This window comes from Lethenteron reissneri, chromosome 23 (genome assembly GCF_015708825.2).
Source record: "Lethenteron reissneri isolate LAM-NWPU_2019-01 chromosome 23, ASM1570882v1, whole genome shotgun sequence".
Lineage (NCBI taxonomy): Eukaryota > Metazoa > Chordata > Hyperoartia > Petromyzontiformes > Petromyzontidae > Lethenteron > Lethenteron reissneri.
The window spans coordinates 20,263,118-20,289,201 of NC_083801.1; the positions used below are offsets into that span (position 1 = coordinate 20,263,118).

General features: G+C 43.5%; 1 protein-coding gene across 3 annotated transcripts in view; it reads left to right on the top strand.

The window, feature by feature from the left end:
- The window catches only part of SPRYD3 (SPRY domain containing 3), a 135,421-nt gene that overhangs the window by 21,140 nt on the left and 88,197 nt on the right, over window positions 1-26,084 (top strand). For all 3 annotated transcript variants that reach the window (XM_061557657.1, XM_061557655.1, XM_061557656.1), the window contains one exon: window positions 14,928-15,113. In XM_061557657.1, coding sequence (XP_061413641.1) covers window positions 14,928-15,113 — 186 coding nt within the window. The remainder of the gene's footprint in view (window positions 1-14,927; window positions 15,114-26,084) is intronic.

Sequence of the window (26,084 nt, forward strand, 5' to 3'; positions counted from 1 at the left end):
TCCCCTCCTGGGAGGGTGGCAGATGGCATACGGGGCCCATTGTACTGCTAGCATAAGGGCAGTACGCTTGTGGGCAGCGCACTGGATTACACGATGTCCTTTGAGCTTAGCAGGGGGTAAAGAATGCCATTTTAACAATGGCAAAGGAAGCATTAACTTCAGCAGCTGGGTCCGTTTGGATAAAAATAATAATACAGTTCCCAGCAGCAGGCAGAAGCCATGCACTAAGACAGCAGAAACAAGGGTACATTTAAAATGTTTTTTGACAGTCGGTCGCATTAAAATTGGGTTCCAGGATCCAGTATGGAATCATAACCTGACCCAAACGTGCACTTGCAGATGAATCGAAGCACAGCAGAAACTGACCCCCAATGTGGCCATTGGCCTTTTCATTGCAGACACACTTAGAGCAGCACGTGCTGCGGCACACAGTGTCGCAAGTATCACACAAAGTATACGAGCACATGAGAGCTTTTGGTAAGGAGTTGCAACGGGGAAGCTGACACGGAGGGCAGCACACATGAGCTCTCGCCTTCCCACTTTTATAGGACATGTGCAAACACAGTGGCTGTGTTTAAAAAAATATTTATCCTATGTAAAATTACTGGTTGGGTTAAGAAGCCATCGTGGCCAAGGCTCTTGTCAGCACTCTTTCCCTTCACTTTGATCCTTCTGAGGGATCTCACAGTGCTTGCAAAGTTGACACTTCGCTTCCAAGGACCGCTTTTGTTGTATCCAACCGTATGGCTTCAGGTCTTTCCTTTGGTTACCAACCTCTGGATGCTCACCCGAGTGCCTTTCTCTGTTAGCTGCCCTCTTCCATACTGACTGATATACTTAAACGCCAACGTTTGGGTCAGGCTCCGTGGTATATTAAATGCCATTTTTAGAAAGAGGTAAAGAAAATAACTCAGGAAGTATACAATAAAAAAAAGTCCAATAAGCTATCAATCCATTGACTAAAACAGTGACACTACTAATGTCCTGCAGACCTCATTAAGTGTTACATATTCAGAAATGCAGAAGAAATGTACTGGTTTTAAGACTATACCGCCACCTAAAGCCCAGACCTTTGGTGGGTGAGGTGATAGATGGGTACTTTGTAAACCACAGATCCCTTGGCACTCTGTAGATGTCCTGCAGCTGCGTGTTTCCTACATCTTTTCAACCGCCCAATGATGGCTGCAGCCCCTCAAGGGCTCCTTAACCACATTTTACATCTCCTGGATGAAGCAATTAAATGTGTTGATTTCGGAATTTTTCACTGCTTTTTTTTTGCTCTTTCCCCCCTCCCTTCACTCTGGTTATATTCATATTGTGCTATTGAAGCCATCTTCTGAGTCGAAAGTGTTTCCATGCGAGACTCCTCACAGCTCAGAGTGTACCACCCTGTTGTGAGAGAACAGCATCGCAAAACGACTTCCGAAATCTTTTTAAAAGGCCTCTTCATCCATGCTAGGGACATACCTTTTATATTCCTAGCAAAGATTGTTCAGAATTTTTTGTTAATGAAACCAAAGTAAAAGATTCTCAGAGGTAAAATTTGCCAAAATATTTGAAAATATATTTTATATATATATTTGAAACTATCAATGAATGGGACTGAGACTGTCAAATCCAACCACTTGAGAAGCCAGTTTCATTGTGTGAGAATCCCAGGGGTGTCAGCCCAGTGCACTGACATGCTATTAGTCCGATGAGCCACCTCCTGTATGCATAGTTTTTACGACATCTGCCCCTAGGAGTCCCCAGGAGCCAGGATGTGGCTTTTTGCTGCAGCCGGTGGTGAATCTGTATGGGAGCCTTGCGATTGCTCAAATAACCAACCGTGCTGGCCTCACCTGACGCGCGGGATTTGACTCAGCGGTGCCAGACGATGGCTTGTCGCCCATCGGATGTTTGAGAGGCGCCTACGCCCGTCTGTGTTTGTTCCTGTTTGCGTATTTTCGTTCGCTTATATTGTGTGTTGAAGGTTTTTGGCAAAAAGTAATGGCGTGTGTTTTTTTGTGTTTATGCGAACGTGCCCACTTGCGTGCGTGTGCGTGCACGCCCGTGCACGTGTGGCCTTGATAGTGAGAGCAATACTCACCCATTGGACTGTTAGTACACTACTTACTAATAGTTTTGTCAATTAAACGTATTAATTAATGATTGACAAATCAGAACATGTATAACCCGTACATTTGTTTTGCGGCTGCTTATATTTGGATGCGTGCGTGCACATATTGTAAGCATGCATTTTCGGTAAGCAGTGGCAACGTATTTAACACACTACTATCGAGGCTATCCAGATTCGATTCCTGGTTATGCACTTAATTGTAAAATAGACTTCAAACAATATCTGGGGACACTGCCGAGTCAGCCCGGGCTAAAACTAGAACCCAGTGTGGTACTCATGGTCAAAGCCAGCCAGGTATACATACTAATCCCTCACATTAACATAGCCACTTCCGTGTCCTCTAATTTCTCACATTAACATCATGCTAATCTCTCACATTAACATAGCCACTTCCGTGCCCTCGTGATGGATGCTTATACCTACGTGACTTACCCAAAGAACCAAAGAGTATAGGTATAGACAGTATATGAAGGGAGGTCTCTTAACTGAGCCACTTTACCTGCCTGGCCGCTCTGTGAGCTGAAGGACAGCCATTGCCCGAAATGTTGCCCATTATATATATTTGTAAAACAGTGTTATTGATGAGTGTGTTTTTCAGGTATACATGGTGCTTGCTCCACCATTCCCTTTTTGTATTTCTTCTAATGAATGTGTGCTCGCCACGTATGTGCATTTGTATGCATTAACATGCTGTCGGCGTTTTATTTCCTTTGCTATTGCCTGTACGGTGTGCCATGGTCTCAGAAAAAAAACCCTCCCTACGCGTCTGGAGTGTTCCAGACGAGCTCATTAGCTAACTAATTGGAATTGTTGGAGTTGACATGCAACTTCTGGGCTGGGTGAGGGTCAGAGTGGCAGAGTAGGAGATGGCATGGCAGCTTGGGTTGCAAGGATTTTCAACAGTGAAGTATAGAAACCTTTATGGTTGTGGTTTCAGTCAACTGTTGTGGACCATGATGCATGTTTAGAGAGCCTTGTTATTGGGTTGCGCTTGTTAGCCGACTGGGTTCAATGGTAATTGTGCAGTGCTTAGTGGTAACAGGGTAGAGGGAAGGGAGAAGGGAAGATTGGGAACTGCTTATACAAAGGTTGAGTAGGATAACCTGCATGCAATTATATTCATAAAATGACATTAGTATGCACGCTTCAACAATAGTCATGAAAACTGATTTTGTCTACATTCTGTGTGCACGTTCTGGAAATTCAGTGTTGCTTTCAATATGAAGACTTCAAATTATTCGTTCGGCAGCAGCCAATCACAAGGCTGCAATTGCATTCCGAATTCGAATTTGTTTTGGTTCACAAACAAATAAATACAAGTGTGGCACACGGCTTTTTCTTTTGGCCTCCTGGTTACACATGTGACCACAATCAGTGGCACCACGGTCAGATATGTGGCCAGCGTCGTGAGCCTGTGTGCCAATTTGGCCTCCAGGGCTACAGCTGGGAGGTGGTGGTGAACTGGTTCGTTTGCTGTGGATGGGTTCAGAGAGTGGATGTCGTTTGCAGCAGCAGCATCTAGGCCAGGGGTCGGCAACCTACAGCTCTGGAGCCGCATGCGGCTCTTTACGGGCTGCTTCTTGACGATATGTACGTATGTACAGTATGTACTCAGATGCATTGCGGCTCTTTAAATACTGAATTTTGTACCGAATTGGAAAGAAATGGCTCTTCTTGTTATTTTGGTTGCCGACCCCTGATCTAGGCTGATTAATGTGGGATTGCCAGAGGGAGAGGGCTGGAGGGGGGTGGGTAACATGGGGGAATGGGGTGTGGTCGATGTTCCAAAATGAACGCTCTCGTTATTGGCTCTCTTTGCAATTACAAGTAACGAGCGAGGACCTGCTGACCTGTGCGTTGCACTCAAACCAACTGTGCGTTGGTGGCTGCTGTTGAACCCTGTTTTTTTTTTTAAATGCACCCAGTGCCCATTAAAAAGTAATCAAGTAGAATTCAGGAGGTGCCCAAATGAATTTTTCAAGTTGTCGATTACACCCATTTGAATTGTAAAATCAATCTGGCCATTTAATCATGAACACTCAAAAACGTACATTGAAGGCAGTTTAGGATAATGAGCATAATTTGGAAATAAACACAAAGGGAGGAGAGATATTACAAAAAGTAGGTATCTTGTCATGGCCTCGTCTGCATATCTGCTAATTAAGATGAAAGTGGTGGACAAAAGGCTGCTGTCTCCTCGCTCTGACTCCCATGGCTCCCTATGGAATCTGGCTGGGGTCACTGGCATCAAAATATTTACCTTTTGCGGGCTTGCGATTTCAAGGGGTGCTATGCAAGCAGGCTTTGAAGTGCGGGAGTATTTGTACCGGCCGGAATGCGCGGATGCTTTGAGCCTCCCAGGAGAGGTAGTGAAGCTGCGTGGCTCAGAGACTTGTTGGCTGACGGATATGGATAAGCGCATGTTAACAACGCTGTGCTAATTAAGGCAGTGTCACGATTGAACAACGGTGTATATTTTGGTCCCTTGATGAACTTCTTGATCTGCCTCGCCATCTTGGGCCTGCTCATCAATTTTTTTCCCCTTTTTCAACGTTCTTGTTGCACAGGGAAGTGTGAGAGAATTGTTTTCATATATATACGTGATTTGTTTATAGAATGAGTGCAATTAATGACCACTGCTCAGAATAAATCGCATTGGCATTTATTTCCATCCTTGAAAAAGATGACGTCCTCTTAAAACACACGGCACACGTTTGTAAAAGAAATTGCCACGGCACATTACTACAGCGGACTTGCAGTCCAGACCAATTGCTAGAATTAAGGTTACCAAATCTGAACCGGAGGATGAGAAATGGACCATGAGACCACCCAATCATGTCTCGATTGCATCTGCTTGGGTTAGGGTGAAGGGTGAAGGTGGAAGGTGAGGATTGGGGTCAGTGTAGGGTGTTGTGTTTTCTGTTGTGTTTTTATTGCTCTGCAGAGCACGTTTAGGGGAGATCTGAAAGGCCAGAAGGTTGTGACCGCCTCAGGGAGCCTGATTTTCTTCTGATAGACCATCAAACCCCACCAATAAGTGGACCCCTGGCTCCCGAGTCCCATGTGCGACTTGAGCAGCGCTCAGGGATTTATTTATTTTATTTTTCTGACCGGGCCCCAGCTGATAAAGTTTGCTGCTGTTGTAAAAAAGAGCATTCCTTACCTCCTGCTTAGCTCCCAAAGACCCCCTTGTAATGCCCAAAAAAACCCCCAGTGTCCTGCTATGCTGTATGCTGCTTTTGTGAGTCCTGACCTTCCTGGTAACCATCCTGGGTACCAATCGTCTTCTTGCCCACCAATGCTGAACCCCTCATTGTATCTACAACGTACATTGTAGATACAATGATTTTGAGCAATTTTGATCGTGAAATATTAGTTTTACTGTGCATGGTGGTCCACGCATCCAGAAAGGTTTGGAACCACTGCTGTACCCCGTATGATGCCATCCAGTTGCGGGATGTCGGAAGTTGTCGATGGGGCTGGATCCGGGTGGTGGCTGACACGAGTTATGGGGGGGGGGAGGTGGTGCGTAGGGGTAGCGCGATACTTGGAGCCATCACAAAAAAGCGTATATATCGTCTGTCGGAGATGTGTGCGGCGCCATGTGTCTGCGTACACAAACGCCGTGCAAGGAGAGTTGGGCTTCGAAGGCTGGAGGAGTGTGTGGTGGACGTCTTGCCCCCTTGTTCTGTCAATGCAATAGGGCCAAATGTTGTTTTATTTTGGTTGGAGGGGCTGAGGTGGGGGAAAATGATTATCGTGTCCAAAACTGCAAGGCACATACCAAAACACGAGACACACAATTATCGTTAAGGCTGCCTTGTGGTTAATGGCATCAATGCTGTCTCAATGTAATAAACACAGGCTCAAACATTTTAATGATGGCTTTTTAGGAAGTACGTTCGTTGACAGAATTGTACTTACTGCTGCTTCTGCTCGGAACAATATTATGTAACCTTTATTTTCTTATCTTATGTAGCTTTATATAGTGCCCTATTCAATTCGTTATCTAGTTCCCATTCATCTCAGTTGAAGTTATTTTTCTAAAACTGATTTGATGTTGCCAAACAACCCAAATTGTACCCAGAGTTAGTATAAATTGTATGTTCCATTTACATTGTCTTCTGTCCAATGGTTCATCATAACGTGTTTATGTTACTGCCACATTTCTCAACTGGCATGATGGACATTATATTCTGAGGTCGTTTCAACAAGGGTCAATCATTCACGGCATGTACCTATGTGTACATATACTATGCGACAAGTGTAAATGATATCCAAAATAGGCTAACATTTCCACATCATTTCTAGTGGGGTTAGTTATTTTAGAGGCTCCCTAATTATAACTTAGTACATTTTCAACTTAAAATACCACATTTCCTTGAGAAAGTGCCAGGTGCTCGGGTTTTGCCATCATGAAAAATAATAAGGAGTCAGGATGTAGTCAAGGAAGTATTAAATTCATAACCATGCCCAGGGTTTCACTGGAGAGGCGACGTGCGACTTCCACCGAAGGCACTTTACACCCGTGTTCCTCATCACATGATCAAGTGTAGTTCTTAAACGTAGTTAAAAATAAGCTTTTTTTTATAACTACTTGTACAGCTCTTTGTCAATCCACTACTGGATGAGGGCCAACGCAAGCTCCACAATGTCATGGGGGTTATTTTACCCGACTGTCTGCGCTGGTTTGTGCTGGTTGGTAAAGGCCGAGCATAGTAGCACAGTACAACAATGGATTCTGCTGCAGTGCCCTCTGCTGGTCACCAGATAGCCTTGCAGCAGCCTGTATTAACCTGCTGTGGATGGTGGTCATCCATCGTACAAGCACTCTCCAAGGTCAAATCCTGCTTAGCTTCTTAAGTCTTATGGGATTGGGCATCTTCCATGGGGATTGGGTCAGCGGCTTTTTATAATTTTACGAAATCGTTTTCACTCTTGCATTAAGTTTCAAGTGCGTTAAGAATTCCAAATGGAAATTAAATGGTTTTCTAACGATTGTTAAAATGATGATTAAATAAATCATGGTAAAATACATTTTACACTGCGCACAGAAGATGAGCAGTACGCATAGGTCTAGATGCTTCACAACAAGCTGCACATTTCATATTCACAATTCCAAGTCTGCAAAACATTTTACTGTGCAGCATTATGTACCAGGCCCTTCACAGATTTTTCCACTCATAGCTCAAAGTACTGCAGTATTCAAAGCCTCGATTACTATCTGCTTAACTATAGACACTGCTTCGAACCGTAATATAACTGTAATCATGACTGTGGCTGATGCCCGGTTTCTGCACTTAGTTTTGGGAATTACCTGGTGCCTCTTGCAAAAGAGACATGTACACTCTTCGTGGGCTCTGAATAGGAAGAATTAAGTAAAATAAAAGCTTTCGATGTTCATCTGAAATAGAACAACCCTCCAATTGCTGTCATTTGCAATTTTGTACTTTCATTTTTTTTGTTAACATTTTTTCCCATTTGATTCCGTCATTTTATCAGCATCCCCTGGGCTGTAACATCCCTCAACTCTATCGTTAGGTTTTCGATCATCGTTAAAATAACTGAACCAGAAGATTAATCCTTTCCTCACTTTATTATGGAAGAAAAGGTAAAGATAATAAAATTTTCACAATGACATGTTTATATCGATAGTTTTATCCATCTAGTGTTATCTGCCGTGACGTCATTGTCGTTTTGTTCATAAAGCGGCTTCACAAATGCCTCTAATGACGTGCGTTCTCATGCTGTCACTAGATGTTGCTTGAAATGAGATGCTTTGTCTCGGCTGTGTGTCTTAAACATTGCACACATGCAAGCAAGTCTACACCCACCCTCACAAAAACAACTGCATGTTTAGTTTTATACAGTGTTTCTGTTTGCGAGCACCTAAGATCAACAACATACCATATGACGTGATGGGGCCAATACCATGCCTGGCTGCTTTTTGGTCTCCTCGTGGCTGATGTTGCTGACACAGACTTTGCACCAGATTCATACTTTTAAGGCGGAGTTGACCGTTAGGATGCCCGGGGCAGAATTAGACTGCTATGTCTGACATATTAGGACAGTGTTTTACACACACATATATCCCCACACATGCGTATGTTTGTTTTTGACATTCTTTTGCTAAAATTTGTTTTTCTTAAATTGCCTTTTAATTTTGCCAAACATGACCTTTGTTATTTCCATTCTGCAATAGAGCAAATGCCCATTGTGCAATCAAATAAATAATGTGGCTCATTCATTTACCACTTTCTGGAGGATTTAGCTGTTTTTTTTCCTGGATTTTTCTGTTTGCTCATAGTTACTTTAATATGTTTTCTTGTTCATGTTATTGTTTTTGTTGTTGTTGTTGCGGTTGCACCCGATTCAAGAGCCAAATGGCTCACAGAGCTATACCAAATAAATGAAACTGAAACATACATGTCTATAAATACCTTTGCATTGCGGCATTAACGCTTCAATGGTAATGACCCCGTTGTAATACTGAAAATAAGTAAAACTTTAATTGAATGTTCTTTAACATAGCAATAAGTCTCAGCACTTTTAAGTTAAATGTTTTACCTTTTCTGTCCAATTTCATATGATGGAGACATTTAAATGGTTAATTTTTGACAATTGCTTACCTAAATTTTTCCCAGTTTTTGTACCTTTTGGAATCAATGCGGTGGAGTCTCTCGCGATGACTGACAACTTGCAAGAACATTCAACCTTATGAGATCACACCATGGAAAATGCCAATAGCATATTTTAAGTTTCAATATTATCCAACAAACTTAACCTTGTCAATTTCCCACTGTTTTAACTCCACAATCAAGTTCTCACAGTTTCGGGTCATCATTATAAGTTATTTTCAACAATAATGTATGTACAACATTGCTTGGAATGCCTTCCTTTCTTCATTTCAGCTAAGTTGTGTCCCTTTAACTACCAGATTTATGTCATGTTTTGAGCCTGTAATGGTTGACAGATGTTATGGCTGTGGAGTATGAAACAGGCAAACATAACTTCACATTTCCTCATTGCTATTGTGAAGGTTTTTTGTGAAAAGATTTGCCCTGCGATGTGACTAATATTATTTTGTATAGTATTGGTATCTTCACACATGTCCAATGCCCGCACCTCCTATTAGCACGGTTGGCTATGTATGGTGTGAAAGAAGTTCAACATACATACATACATACAATGTAAACGATATTTTTTTAGTCCCAATTGGGTGCGACATAGTTTTAAGTGAACAAAAACTCAACATGTTCTAGAAAACATTTCCTTAGAAGGACAAATATTGAATAGGTGACGTTTGGATAAGGGCCCATTTTGATAGCATGTAAATGAATGATTTCACCAAATAATTAGTTTAGTTTTAAATTTTCAAAAATGTGTACATTTTATTTCAGTGTTTGACAAGAAAATGTTTCACTACATTGCATATGGGGCAGGCACACAGCATCCCCATAATGGGTTACCTGCGCTTGGCGCACAGCACATGGCCACTATCGAAGTGGGCATGCTGACACGTCATATCAGCGGAACTCCCTGGCACTGGCCTCTGGCTTGGCACTCACGTATTTCACAAACTGTCGTCTTCTGTTACTCACAGTGGATGGCTCTAACTCTGAAACTAAGCTTGATTGGGCCTAGTCACTGCCTGGATGGTGCTGATAGTCCAGTGGGGAGATCATACTCTCTTTCCACAGCTCAGCTTTTTTCCCATCGATGGAGCAAGTGGGGTCACATTTCTGCTGGAGGTGCTATCTTTCAGTTGAGGCATTAAACCGAGGTCTCGCTTGCTTCGCAGATGGGAAAAGTTACCGTTTTGATATAGAACAGTGTGTCTAATGCTGCTCTCCTGGCTTGAAGTATTCCAGCATTATATAGCAATAAAATCCGGTGCTTGGTCATACACCTTCATTTGCCGCATTAAATTCCTCATTAAAAATCTTAAATGCAAGGGAGGTATCTTGAATGCTCCTTGACCGAGCTTGTTCCGAGCTCGCTTAGTGACAGAAACGTAGATGGCAACCTCGTAGTTCTGCAGTCTTCAGTGTGCCCTATATAAATAAATAAGTACTAAAATTACGCTGAGCTAGAACGCTGTAATTAGCTGGGATTAAGATGCGGCCACCCCGTGAGCACTGTGAAGGCGGCACCCAGTTAGGATTAGGAAGTTGCTGGGCAGAGACTGCCTTATGCAGCCGACATCCTGCACAGCTTTACAGAGGAGGCATCAGCATTTCCCGTTAGGGGCAAAATGAACCGGTCATGATGGAAGCCAAAGGTTCCGCTACCCACAGCCAGTGAAAAGGTGCCCATGTAACAACGGATTCGGAAGTGTGTTTCTACAGCAGATTTTGTAAAGAAAAAACAATATTTAAGAAAAGATGACACAGGAGGGAGGGAAATCCTTATGGAAACATATTTAAAGAGGAAAAATATATATTGGACATTTTAAGTTGAGTAGTACACTTGGGATGTTTGTGCATGTTTTGCTGGGTGAGCCCACGATTACACAATGTTGCCTACGGTAGTGGATTTCACGTGTCGTAACGCTATCTTTATTAAGTGTGTGTAGCGTGCGAGCGCGCACAGTGACCGCCCGTTACGGCAGAAAAAAAAATCGCAGCTCCAGACTTGTCGTCTCTGCACTCGAGAATAAACAGGGCTGTTTCAGAGCCACGGTAATTCCAGACTCAACCCGAGTGTGAAGCGTGGGTGGCTGGACATTACCTGTGGTACAGTGCGTGTGCGTGCGTGCGTGGGTGTACGCATGGTGCTGGCTACCCAACCACTTCATGTGCCATGCTGGCCTTTCTCGGTGCTTGCTAACAGCACTTGCCCCTACAGCCTGTTAAGGCTATACAGGGGATTTTTGTATTTGTGTATGTGTGCATGCGGGCGGTAGTGTAGCAGTTAGCTCGCTGCGCTACGAACCCGGCGACCCGAGTTCGATTCCTGCTCACGGCCAACATCGGTGATGAATATTTGAGCCGGTCCTTGGCCTCCCCTAGGTCGACTCGGCCTCAAATGGGGCTGTGTGTAAACATCGCCACTATGGAACAAGGCGGCTGGGCGTGGTGCTGGCCACCCACCCCTTCGTGTGCCGTGCCAGCCTTCATAGGTGCTTACTAACAGCAGTTGCCCCAACAGCCTATTAAGGCTATATTGGCGTGTGCACGTTGGCGTGAGAGTCGTGTGCCTTGCTGGCCTTAATAGAGACTTCCTAACAGCTCTTATTCCCCAATAATGTTTTCAGATAAATAGTGGGATTTTTGCCTTTCATGTATGAATGGAGTAAGCACTGTGTATGTGCATGTAGATGGACATTGTGAGTCCATATGTGTGAGAGTGCATTTTAACTTCCCCCGTGTTAGTGTGCACACGTATATGGACAATTGTGTATGTGTGTGTGCGGGTGCATTTATGCGTGTGTCTGGGTGTGGTCCTGGCACAACTGTGTGTAGTGTCCTCTGCTGTCTGTGTGTGCACGTGCATACATAGGCGAGGACAGCCTCTGAATATGTATCAGCATCTACAGTATTTGTACCACATGATTGATAACTAGAATTCTCCGGGCTTGGTCAAATGCCCCATTTCCAGGCAGCCAAGCTTAGAACACAGGAAGAGATCACGTGAACTGTATCATCTTTGTGACAAAGCCTAACAGGCCCATTTCTGTCCTTGATGCTTGCCATCCTATTCGGCTAGTTGTGTGCTTAACTCGCATTCTGTTCACCTGTCTATTCATGGGGTGATTATTTAAATGACTTGCATGAGTACAGTCGTGTTGTGTGCTTGAAAAACCCAACTGAGCCTTTATTGAGAAATCCAGCCCCACCATGCTTTGGAGCAGGTTCATTTGAAAATATTGAAAATTAATCTGTTTTTATTTAGTAACTTATTTGATCTGCAGGCTTTTCTTTTTCTTGTGGGATTTTTTTGACACGTGCTTTTGATGTCACACGGAGTGTCTGCACTTGTATCTGATGTTGGCGTAATGCGTTTTCATAATCTCAACCACAATTTTTAGGGTTTAAGTTGGTTTCATTGGAAATTCCTTTGGCTCAAAGGCAATCTGAAGAACCTTGAGAAAAAAACAGAGGTGGTTTTATTACAGCATTGATGGAAGTTACACCATGCATCATTTGATAAACTTGGCTAGTTGATTTGTTTTTTAAATTGAACACATTTTTACTGTGCTCCAACCATTATATTCTCCAAAACTCAAAGTCTTATCATGAATAACTGTGTCAGTGTAAATCCTGGAACAGTTGCAATACAATTTTGTGCTGTTGTACACATTAACCAGTGTGGTATGACATTTAATGTATCCCTGATGCTGCATATCTACCAGTGGGTTATATTTTGACACTGTAATATAATAAACACGATGGGAATTTACTGCACCTCCCTGTTTATACATACATCCATCTACTCATTGTTCATTCATTCCAATACTTTATTGCATGGAACACATCCACTGAGGTGCAAGCAACTTGCTTCCAGGATTTTACTGCTGGGACTGCAAACAAGTGAGAGATGTTGTACATGTTAAGCAGCTGTTAAAATATTTTTGGTACAAACCAGCTGTGAATCACTGAAAGTGCACAATTTGTGTGTATAGCCTTAACTTATGACTAGGTGAGAGAGCATTGCAAATTTTTCTTTTGCCATGTAGCTTTTGAGGAAAATGCATTCGAACAATCGAACAAAGATGTCACTGCGTCGCACACTTTCAGATGCGCTTCTGTGGCCGTCTCGAACGCCCCTTTTTATATTAGGAAGCCACCCGAGCTATGTACTTTTAAATAATTTAGATTGAAAACGAATTTCATTAGAACTGATTTTTGGGTTTAGTTTTGTTGTCCTTCCCCCACACCTCTGGTTAGCACTGTTGGCTACGTACGAAAGAAGTCCAACATGTACAAATGAAAATAAATTAATTTGGGGAGAGTATAAAATTGTTATTGTAATACAAGCACATAAAGTGGACTTAAAGAGGTAGCATGTCAAGGTAGGACAACTATTTGTCGTGCAATTTCAAGACATTTTAATTTAAACATTTAACTCGGCAGTATTCATGTTAATTTGTGAAGGGGCCATATCACATCAGATACATGTCCACCACTCACTCGGGGCTCAGGTCCACCAGTGGTGATATGTACTGCCTCCTCCGGTGCATATCTGAGCATGGAGACATTTTCACCTTTACTTGAAAGATGATTTCACTTTGTGTAAAAAAAATGTAACCATACCAAGGCGAAAATAATGGCAATGGATGTAATGTTTATGCTGTACCGTTAAATCACGAGTAAGGGGGTGCCCTCCAAAAAGTTACATGAAGTTGTAGTCTGATAAGATTCCTCTGCCACATGTGCTCGATTATACTAAACAGAAAAACTTAAACTTTTTATTTTACCAGATTAAGCCCACTGAGTTATTAGCTTATTTTTCAGAAGTGACCTGGTCACAAATGATAGCGCGACAAAAAGTGGCTTATCACGTGGAAATTTATAGCAGCCAAATACTCGATTTAAAGCTTTCGTGACTGCCAAATACTATAAATGTACGTTTCTAAATGGAGAGGGAAAAACCAAAGGACCCGGAGAAAAATCCATGTGACCACGGGGAGAACCTGCAAACTCCAAACATATAGGCATCGGGGTCGGGATCGAATCCACGACCACCATGCATACCAGGTGAGGTAGTTAACATCTCGCTACCGTGGTGCCCCTACATCACAGTAATAACGGACGGGAACAATGCGAATGGAGCGGACTCCGCCTGAAACATTAAACCCTCTCAAGGGCTTCCAGTGGGGGCACGACCCTGGATTGTGTGTAGGCACACATCCTCTGGGTCATCAAAGCCACCCATCCTCGGGAATGCCGCACTTGGATGAAATCAAAACAAGTCGTTATTATCAAAGGAATGAAATACGCCATTCGTTTAAACTTGATCAAATTTGTAACTGAGGCTTGCTGGAATTCTAAACGCATTTTTTTTGGAAACAAATATTACATGTGTATTTATCCCTTTTGTGTTTAGCCCGTGCTCATTTTTCCTCACAACGTCACCGCAACAGCTCTTATTTCGCAGCGAGTTCCCACCTCCTCCACCTCAATTAAAATTAGATCATTCTGCCTCCCTTTAATTTTAAATGTTGAAAGGCTTTGTGAAGTCATCCCTTTCCCTCTTATGTTCAAAGAATATTTATTGTACATTCAAAAGCCACTGAACTCGACTATTCCAAAACACTTAAATACTACAGTACATATAACTTTTGGTAGACCATGAAGATTAAGTTATTATAGAGGTTTTTTTTTTACGTGAACCTCTGCTCTTTGTAATTACAATGCTTATCAAGTGTGTGCAAAATGCTTGCGTGGGCTTCTGTAACAAGACCTGCTTACGTGTGAGTCACCATTTGATACGGGGATAGTAGTAGCAGTCGACCTTTATAGCTTTGTAAGCCCATTGAGACCAGTTGTCTCTTTTTAAAGGGAGACCTGGATTTAAATAGGTTCATGTAATCACCTTATGGGTATGCATGTGGCACGGGGAGCAGTGGCATTGTGATTAGATCACGAAGCTGCGATCCTAGCAGCTCGGGTTTTATCTCTGCGCAGTGATGTGCAGTGAGGCATGTAACTGGGCATATATTGAGGTGTAAAATGAGACAATGCGTGCCTCCGCTCTCAGCGGAGCTCCCTCTGATGACATATGGATGTTCTTGTAACGAGGTGCAAAGCAAGCTGATTAATAATGTATGCTTATCTACCCCTGGACTCCCTGCGCTGCCTTTCAGCTGGGCTCCCTGTCGGTGCCAGTTCCAGAGGGGGGCCTCTTTCCAGCGGTGGGGCTGGGCTCGGCGGGCGAGGAGGTGATGCTGGAGCTCACAGCATCGTGGCCGGGCGAGGAGGATGACTCCATGCTGGTCGACAGTCTGGAGGATGAGTGGGGGCGGCTGCATGATGTGCGCATCGCTGGGCCGGTGGGTGATACGGACATGGGTGGAGAGCTCACCCGGCCATGTGCGGGCACACACGGGCACACTTCAACCGCATCTAAATGCACGTGTCCCATATACTTTACAAGCAAATTGGGACCACATATCCAAAAGGTGACGATTTCAGCTTAAGGAGAGTTTTTCCAAAATGTACTGACCAGCACCACACTGACCAGCACTATGCAGACCAGCACCATGCTGACCCACATCATGCTGACAAGCACCATGCTGGTCAGTGCAGGTTGGGCAACGGAGGAGCCGAGGACTAATTCAGGACTAATTCAGATATCAAATGCCACTGATGTCAGCCATGGCAGGGAATCGAATCCTGTTTGCCAGGTTCGTGGTGCAGTATGTGAACCATTGCTTCGCATCACCGCTCCGCAAGCCTGAAGATTGAAATACCCCAGGTGTAGGACCAATTGGTATCACTCGGAGCATCCCAAGGTCAGGCACGGTCTCTAGTAGATAAGGAAAAACAACGGCGGGAGAAATGTCTGACTTGTGGTGCGTTTCCATGAGCCGCGTTACCTGCGTTTGAGCTCGAGTTGCCATCTCATCAGCGATGCTGTCCCAAAAGGTACATTTTCATGAATATTTTCATCAGTTTGAGTTGTCCTTCAAGTGGAGTTCTGGGAGAAATCAGGCCAACTCAAGTTGACTAGAGTTGACTGTCCCATGAGAATAATGTATTCATGAAATCTAAGCTATTTCAGAGTTTACCTTATTTAAATATCCCACTGGGATATATGTATGCAGTTGGCCCATTGGACGTTGGGTTAAATATTATTTCACTTTTACCATTAAACCGCCTTACCTGTTTATTTATGCTATATGATCCAATGCTCATTATCGGCATACAATACTCAGTTTGGAGGGGGGGGGGGCGGGGTGGGGGAATAAATTAAACCCAGGACGAATATACATTTGTAAACACTTTAGAAAAAAAATATCTTGAGATGTTTCTTATCATTTTAAAACCTGTCAAGGCTGTGACAGCCAAAAATAAAGTGGCAGCAGATGCAGTAAATTCCAACAAGAATAGCCATCTCAGTAATCCACGAGCAGAATTGCAACGCAGCACAGTCCATGTAATCTTTTCATTATGGATTAAGCCATTCATTATTCTTAAGCCAAAAAATGCCTTTTAGCTAGCAAGGCAAGAGTAGCATAACTGAGGTTCTCTATTCTTAAATTGTTCCTGACAGCCCTTTTTCTGTTGTTGCAGGCCAGCATATTTGTTGAAAGTACATATTTAAAAGCACAAGTAACATCTAAAGAGTTCAACATTTTACACAAGTATATTCAGCACTAAAATCGTTGGAATGAAACATTAATTGTATTCAGTTGTGAGTCTAATCAGTTCCACATATTCTTAAAAAAGAAAAATGTAGGCAAACTTTGAAGGCCAGCAGCAAAATAAGGCCAATGCAGAGCAGCAGCTCTAAACCCAGTGCACAGCCCACTTGATATGCCAAGGCTCTTAAATTCACAAAGACTTACATTTTGCTAACAATGTTCATGCACTTCCATGCATTCTTGAACAAACTTCAGCACTCATGAGATACACAGGATATTGAACATATTAACCTTATGGCGGTACCCCGGGATACCATAATACCCCCCGGCTCTCGCATAATGTCCGTGATGGAGTCATTTTTAGTCTGTTGATGGTCGGCGTTGCGGCAATCGACTCATCTCGACGAGCTGGACACGATGCACCACTACGGTGCGTACCGCGAGCGTTCAGGGTTTCAGCGCAATCGTCCTCGCTGCGTTTCGACATCTCGGAGTAGCACTGATTTCGGATTGATTGGTACCCCAGTCGCGGAGTGAAGTACACCCCTGGAAAAAATAGTGTCCCAGAAATAAAGTATTTAATTGCCTCGGCCATTTTGTATTATTTGGTACCCGGGGTACTGCCATATGGATCATATGGCATGAGAAACCCATATTAGCAGCCTCGCAACCTGATAAGCAGTGTAATGGGGCTATGATGAATAATTATTTGTGCTTTTTTTATTCATAAATTACATCAAATGTGTTACCGGGTTTCGGCATGTAAAGTTATAAGCAGTCTGGTCGATGTTGCATTTTTCTCCTGTGTCACTGCCACCTTTGATAATTAATAATATAATTCGAATAAATAATTATTGTATCAAGGATTATGTTTTTTTTAAGTACGCACTTTCTTTAACCCTTGCAGACCTAATTCAGCTTTAAACATAAACTCTAGTCTCAACATTGTGCACATATCATCGCCCTCTGACCAGTGTGAGTGTATTTTGTGTGTACAAGCTCAATCGCCATTGGTGCAGCCTCCCATCTCCTCTGTAGCCCTAAAGCCATACATGGTTATGACTGTTTTCTGGTGACCTCCAGAATAAACTTAAGAAATTTGATGCAGCAAAGAAGGAACAGCTGGCGGCTGGGAAGGGCACCGTTTTCACCAGCCAGGGAGGAAGAATATTCACCTTCCTGTAAGGGGCCTGACAACCAGTGTGGTAGATCAAAAGAAAAGGGCTTCAGAGTGCAGTGGAAGCAGGTTCGCTGCTTGTTGCAGAGGTTCTAAATTAGTATCCGGCAGGTCGCTCAGATTATTACTGTGGGGTGTATTTAACCATATAATACATGCATTCTGCTTCACAGTGGGCATTAAAGATCCCTTGATGTGTTTTAAAATTAGGAGGATGCCTACCGCCAGATTCCAATGGTGCCACCCCAAAGAAAGTTTTGGAAGTTTTGTGTGGGAAGTCGGCAATTTCATTCATTGGAAGTATCGTTGAGGGAGCAAGGAATTAGTGCCGTCCCGTATTTGGAAAATATTCTCATTGAAGCTCCCTCAAGGGCAGCTGGAGCTGTTTGTTGTGCGAGTCTCTTCGAGTTTCTGTCAGAATACAATTTGGTACTTTCATGTTGCAAAATGCCAGTTGGCTCCATCCTCCAGGCCTATTCACTCTCCATTTCCCATAATACCCCAGGTCTTGGCTGAGGAAGGTTCATGGTTCCCAGACCTTCTCGTTGCTGGTTGGTGATTCGTGGCCACTTCCTTGCTGCTGCGATTCCCTGTCTCAGGGAGGCGCCGTCTGAAAGAGGGTTGACTTGTATTACTTAAGTGTGTAGATATTCAAAGACGATTCACATTCTTGAATGTAATGTTCGGGCATACAGTACTTGCTTCTGAAGTCTGGACATTCGTCAACAACCAAGGTGTATGACAGCCACTAGCCTTTCTTCACCTGTTGGTGGGTCAGAGGTTCGGTGGACCGAATTGGTTGTTTGATTGGGAAGGTGGCACAGGCTTGAACGCAAATATCTTCCCTTCTAGGTAAGAGCTCTTTGAATGTTCTAATACGGAATTGGCTGGCTATGAAACAGTGGGAAAAATGTTTTTTTCCAGCACTAACATTTGTAAAAACTCGTATTTCACATTAGTCACTGCCACCCTTGTATTCTTACCACTTCTCTCGGGGGGGGGGGGGGGGGGGGGGGCAGGAGTGGGGAGGAGGGAGGGTTCTGGAGGCGCGAGACTGCACCATTTGTTAGTGGCCCCAAAGCAGTCAGGGTATATCTGAATGGTCGTGTGACTAGAATGTAGGTCCAAAAGTGAATTTTTTTCTACATTTATCCATGGAATTTGAACTCATCCAAATTGACCGAGAAGTCGTCTCTTGGAAGTGCATCATGAATGAAATTATCTCTGCTTCATTGCAGAACAAAGGAGTAACTCAGAAATGGTGGCATTCATCCTATTGCTCGCACTTATCTTTTAGATGTCACCTAACCAGAATTGACTGGGAAGTGGTTTCCCAGAAGTTTATCATTTTATTCTAATATCTGCACTCAATCGCAGATAAGAGGTGGAATTAAAGTAGCAGCAAATGCATCCCATTATCCGCATTTCTCCACACTTCTTCGAACATACAAGCAGTAAAATGGGCGGATAATACGGTCCACCATTATTAGCACCCCCGCACACCATCGTGAAGAAGAGACATTTTGCCGTGTTTAAATAATTGTGTTGATGAAACGAGATTTGCTGACAAACATACTGATACGCTTCGTTAAAAAAAGTCTCACAAGATTGGATAAATGACGAGGCTTTTAGGGTTAGATCGTGTAAATATAAATTTGACGTTAAACCCACCACTACTCAAAAAAACCTCTTATGGATAATATTGGTCGTGATAGCCTTGGATGTTAAGAATGGTAGTCATTGAAGGATGGTCAAAAAGTAAAGAATAAAAATCATGAATGATTGTAGTGGGTGGAATTAGTGGTTTAAATTAGGGTTGTTGAATATTTTTTAATGAAGACATACAGTCCATCTTAAAGCTTAAAAATTTCACAAGCATTGTCAAATACTAAGGCCATATTCTTTAAACAGTTACAAATTCTGTGGAGGAGCAATGGCAGACACGAAACAAAGAGCGTTACAGACATGACCTTATGAACATGTGAATAAGCTTTGAGTACATCCTTGGCTTGGCTGTTAAAGGGGAGATGGAAGAAATGAGATAGGAGTTCAGTCAAATGATTATTTCCAGAACATGGAAATTTTCTATTCAATAAAATGAGAATGAGAGTTAAATGAAGCTTGGCATGCCGATCTTTTTCCAATCTGTCAAAAGGCAATTGTCAGTGCATAATGAACACAATGAAATGGACACACGATACAATTGCAGAAAAAGTAAATTTTCTAGCACTTGCACGCTTGTAAAAATTCTGTTCCCACAGGTGTCACCACTACCCTCGCCAATCCCAGGACAGAACTCGGCCATTTTAATCGCCAGACCTCATGAATGTTTCTTTTTCGACATTACACACATAATCTTGCTCCCTCAAGACGAGGATGAATTTACATCAGCTTCTCTGGGTCACTTCTCTTGTCGACGCAAAAGCAGATACCTGGCGGAAGATATCTCGACCAATTTGTGGTTTAGATAACAGGAATAGCGAGTAAGAGGATGAGCATCGCACGAGTTGAATTTGTAACGAAACGGGGGTTGCTTGAGTCTAATTTCCGAAGCTGCTGAAACTACGGGAGCCATTGGGGGGCCTGGGGGCACTATAGTGTGCACGTGAAATTTTGGGGAAGCGTGGGGTGGTTTGTCGGGAGGCGACTCGACATTCAGGATGTTATCTGTGTTATCTCATGCCGAGGAAGGGGGGGGGGGTGATGGTGGGAACGACAAAAACACAGACGGCAGCCAAACACTTCTCTCCCTCTCCTCTGTCGAGTGCTGGGCGACGCGGCGTGACGCAGTGTCTGAGTGTGAGAATAAGTGACAAACACACACTCGTCAAATTACCCACTCCACAATTACACGCTCACGCGTGAGTTTACACTCTCATACGCCCGGCACGCTACATTGAGCTGCCAAAACAATTCTTTTTGGCAAACAAAAAAAATTATTGCGTGGAAAAGTACACTTTTTTCGACCTGTTTCCATAATATAATTATATAATTATGACATTTTATGAGCTTTATTGATTCCTGTGGCTTTTAGACGTTGAGCCTCTGCTGGCTCTGAGTTCACCATGGGTCTGTGGGGGAAGCTTTACAGAGTTCCACCACGTTAAGGTGAACCCTCGTTTGCTCTCTTAGTTTGCACAGGACACCTCTGGTTAATTTCAACGAGGGGCACCCAACTGACATGACGTGGCTGTGCCTTTTGATGAATTGCCTCTGTGTAACATTTTTAGTCTTCATCTTAGAAGCTGCAAAAAAAAGTCTCACTTTATAAATGTTGGCACGCACACGTACACTATGTATATATGGAATACTAGTAAAATGCTCATCTCCCTTCAATAGTTTTTCGCCCTTTGGCTTTTAAAATGCTAAACAGAAATTTCTACTGACATGCAAAGACAAAGACCCCCGTATAGCCTGATCAGACTGTTTGGGGTAGGTGCTGTTAGCGAGCACCTACGGAGGCCAGCATGGCACACGAGGGGATGGGTGGCCAGCACCGAGTCCGTCCTCCTTTGTCTGCATAGTGGCGATGTTTACACTTCGCCTTAGGTACTCTTTTAAGGCTGAGTTGACACACACTTTTTCTCTCTCACAAAATGTGTCCCATTGAACCTGACGTGTTTTGTTGAAGCAGTGTCTGTTAGTGAGTAACTTTTTGACTGACATAGCAAGTGAAGTGGTGACCACAATACCCAGTCACCTTTGTCTGCCCTGTGCTGATGTTGACCACACCACTGCTGCAGCACATGCCCCTGTTATTGCTGAGTTGACCCAAGTTCAGCCGTGCCTGGTTCTGGCTCGCATTTTTTTTTCTTTCATAAAAAACATTTTACCTGGGTAATGCCTTGAGATGGCATATCTCTGTTTGCCACATGGCCAGGAATTGAATTTGGATCTGAAGGGATTGTATAACAACTGCACCACGCACGCATGGTCGAGCATGTGCGTGAGGAAGCCCATCTTTTTTCCCGTGTCTTTCATCTGGCATTAGTTCTGTTGCACTCATCCCAAACGCCGATAACACTGGCGATTCACTTGAATAAAATAAAACACTGCTGCTGGTTTTCTCTTCATGAAAACCACATTGAATAAATAAATCAAACGAAAACAGATTGCGTGTCACCGCACCTACTCCTTGCCGAGCTGACTCGGCCACCACCACTACCGCCGTCTCCCCCACTGCCTCACAGCCTCCACCACAACCGAGATCCGAGCACCTGACATAACCCGGCGCCTAGTGTGCGCCCCATCCCTCATCTGCGCGATTGCCCCCGAGCGCAGGCAAGGTGATGCCAGCTGGCCGGGTGCCACGAGGTTGGCCGGCTTCGAGGTTTAGTGCAGGTACTGACACGACTTGTTGGCCTTGCGCCAGCCACTCCATTTTAGGACACCCGTGGCTCATGTCACACACGCTCCTACGCTTTAATACGTAAAGGCGCCCAGATCTCCCTTCGAAGAGCTAAAAGCCAAATCAAGGGCAACGCTCGCGGGAGTTTGCGTGCGAGAGGCAGTCGGACAGATCTAGTGGGTGCGTACGGTTATGTTACGCGGTCTGAGATTGAACAGTTTTGCTGCACATGCTACTGAACCAGTTGAGTGTGTGTACACATGCACACACACGTGTGTATGTATACCATGCACTTTTCTGACAGCCATTTTGTGTCCCCACTGGAACCATAGCCTAAGGGCCTTGCTCATTTAAATGTGGTACAGTTACAGGTTACAGAGTTACACCAAGACATGCTGAAATCAGATAGGCAGGGATGCAGCCGCAAAAGTCTGTGCGTAGGAAATATATTCTCACCGTATTTGACTCAACGTCTGTGCTTGTCTTTGTGTATGTGTGGGTTTTCCGTGTATCTACCATTTCTCTGTAATTTATCAAATTATACCTTGCTTAATTTTACTATGCTTTGTTCTATTTTGCAAATGTCAGTACATTTGCATGTCTCTGTGTACATATGTCTGTGGGTTGGCCTATGCTTATGTCCATAGATATTTGTGTATCTTATAATGTCCGTGTTGATTCTCTTATATTTAATATGTACATGAGTTAGTGCATGTATGTGTGTATGTATGATTGGCAACAGTAGCGCTGTGGTAGTGCATTGCACTATGAACTCAGCGACCTGAGTTGGATCGCCCGCTCAAACCAATAACAGTGGCGAATATTTGAACTAGTTTTGGGCCTCTGCTAGGTCGACTCAGCCTTAAATACATATCTGGTGGGGTGTCCTCAGCACTGGGGAGACAAAGGCGGCCAGAAATTGTTGATGGCCACCTACACCTTCGTGTGCCATGCTGGCCTGCATAGGTGCTCGCTAACAGCACTTTCCCTAACAGCATGTTAAAGGCTATACGAGGGATTTTCGTCTTTGTGCATGTAAGTCCATGTGTGTGCACACAAGTAAGGGTTGCCAGTGTGCTGGCACACAATCAAAAGTATACTTACTCATGTACATGTTAATGCAGTATGTGCATGCATACGTGCATACGTGTATGTGACAGGTTTGTAGTAACATGCGCAAGTTTGTGTGAGCATGCGAGTGTGTGCGCGTGTACGTGATGTTCCTATCAATGGTCTCAGTGTTCCGGTCATGGCTGGGTGACCGCTCTGCAGAGCTGCACGCTCATAATCTTGGCCACACAAGTGTGCTTTATTTGAAACCTGCAATTATATCCGCTTGTATCTGTAATATAGCATAGGCTGGGTTGCTCTTGCATGTTCTGTGTGTTTAATGAAGAGTCCTTTTATCTGTGAGTTGCTTGCGTACTTTAAAGGAGGAGGCAGCATTCAATGTTTTGAGAAAACCACTGACGCTTATTAGGCCCTTTTGCACTTTTCTCGCACCATTTGTATAAGTTATTTTGGAAATGTTTTCCAATAAAATATTTATTTTGAAAAAAGCAATGGTTTCCATATATTATAACATGTTGAACATTGGCACACAGTGGCAAATCGTGTCTCATACCGTGTCTCGTGCATGAACCCTGTGCCATGCCATGCCACGAAAATGTTGTGCTCTTTAATGTGCCACGTGTGTGTGCGTGTTCTCCATTCCTTGCGGTGCCACGAATTTTCCAGCTCGGCAATGTGGCACCATGCCAGTGGGATGGATCATGTTTTGTCACAGGCCTTCTTCCGGGCTTTGAACCTTTACTGTGGCTGGTATGATTCTTTTCCTCTGCCCACAGCCACACCATGGGGTCCTCCTTCCCTCCAAACTACCTTCCCTTTTTCCTAATTTCTTGGAATTTTCTTATCTGCACCTCCAACACTGAAGAGTAGCCCAGTGGTCAACTCACTTGCCACTGAGTTTTTTTTTTGTATTCAAAGTTGCTGCTGGTTAATTTCTTGCTGGGAATTACCAAAGTGAACTGGCTCCTCGAAAGGGGATATTTAAGACCCTGTGACATAATTAACGAGACAATCCACAGCTGAATTGTAACGGCAAAAAGTGTAATATTTTTTTATGTAACTTTTAATGTCCCTATTTTTTCTTAACGAGAATTTCGGCGGCCTACTTATTCTAGCTCCTGCGGAGGGCTTCTCGCGCCTCGCTCATTGCCCCCACTGATGTCCTCTTCTCCCCTCCCCCCCCCCCCAATGTGAGCAGATATTACTGACTCTATTGTATGTCGGCATATTTTCCAACAAAATACATTTCTTTTTTTTGGCGTTGGGAATGAAACTTTTTTTCTATAACCTTTTGATTCGGGCCTTCTTAAAGGCTCTCATAATTTAGTTGATGGACAAACGGAACGTGGGGCTTTTATCATAGAAAAGTGATCATCTCAAATAATAGTAGTTTAATGACTGCCATCTATTTATCCAGGATAGCTTTGCGGAGTATGAAGACTTTTTTTATGACTGCCTTGCATTTGGATATTTGGCCAGTTTAACTGTTTTATCTTGTTTTGCATATGAGAGGAAATTACAATACCTGATTAAATACCCACGCATACTTTGGAACCCATTCACTCATCTGCCATCTCGTCGTCACCTCGCAGCTTTGGAAGTTTCACAAAACTATATAATCCACCAGTTCATGTCTCCATGGTGCCGTTTTTACAACAATGCGCCACCACACCTGGGGCCCTTATCTGGTGAAATAATGAACAATGGGGTTTTTGTTCGTACTCATGAGCATGCATTCGCGTTCTTTAATTTACGTCTGGGTGCACGCTTTTGTATCTTTGTGCGTCCACCTGCGTGCGCATATATACTTGAGTTGCGTCAGTGCCGGCGTGCTAGTGTGTGTCTTTCTGCAGCCCCCTTGCGCCTGCAACAGGGTCAGGTTAAGCTCAGGTCCACCCTCTTGTCTACTCGCCCGTGAAATGGAAACTCACTGATGGAGCTTCTCAATTATCCCTCCCCCATGCTGGCCTTTGGTGCATAGCAAGACCCCCCCCCCCCCCCGCTTACTCACCCTAGGGGGGCCATTGCAGATAAACTCGCTATGGACACAACAAACACCTACCCCTATGCTACTGACCTTACAAGGCCTTCCCTTATCCTGTCCCCTGCCACTTGTGTTTTTATTTTAAAAGTTCGTATTTTTTAAACTTTTCACGGTGGAGGCAACACGGCAGGGGCATCATCGTGATAAGTAGAGCCACACGGTGCGACCATAGCCATCCCAGGGAGGCAGTAGTGAGTGGAGCACTGGATTGGATAACTTCAGAATATAGGAGTATCAGATCCAATCACTAAGCTTTCTCTATTTAGAAGCTAAGTATTCTGCATACTTGCCTTCTTAGTCGGCAAAATCGAGGTTTTCAGGGGGTTGTGACTCAGGTCTGTGGTTGATATATTGATGTCCCAGATCTTGTGTCATCGCTCACTAAATGAGTCGATTCAAATTCGCTAAATTTAAAGCTTCATGCCAATTTAGTTGTACATTTTTACCATGCAAATTGTGGCACTGTTTCATGTGCATTGATGGATTGTGTAGCTTACATTATCCTATTTTTGCCAAAAGTTTGCCAGGTACACTATAAATGTGATGGTGACTTTTTATTGTTATGGTTAATAAAATCAGTCGTGGAATTTTTCCACAACATGGGTTATGTGGGAAATCAGTTCCGTAGGATTGTCATTGTTAATGAATGCGGCTTCCAGGGCCACAAAGGCTACTCATGCTTTAATAGAGGTGTAACGATCCACTCCCGCAGAGGTTGAATGAATTGCTCCTATTCATGGGTTCAATTCGATGCGAGATTTTTTTTACTTAATGATGAATGGTAGCTCCTTTAGTGGCTGCAGGGGTCACAAGAACCAATTTCAACATGCACAAATAAAACATTTTATTGATTCTCACACGTGAAATTTGATGCATATGTTGTTAATGTTATGAATCTTTTTGATTGTTAAATCTCTTGGGTTTAATCACAGAACAACGAACATCAAGTCTTATGGGACCCAATGGGAATGGTTAAACTGGATGGAACTGTCATCTCGGTTTTTCCACAAACGAGAA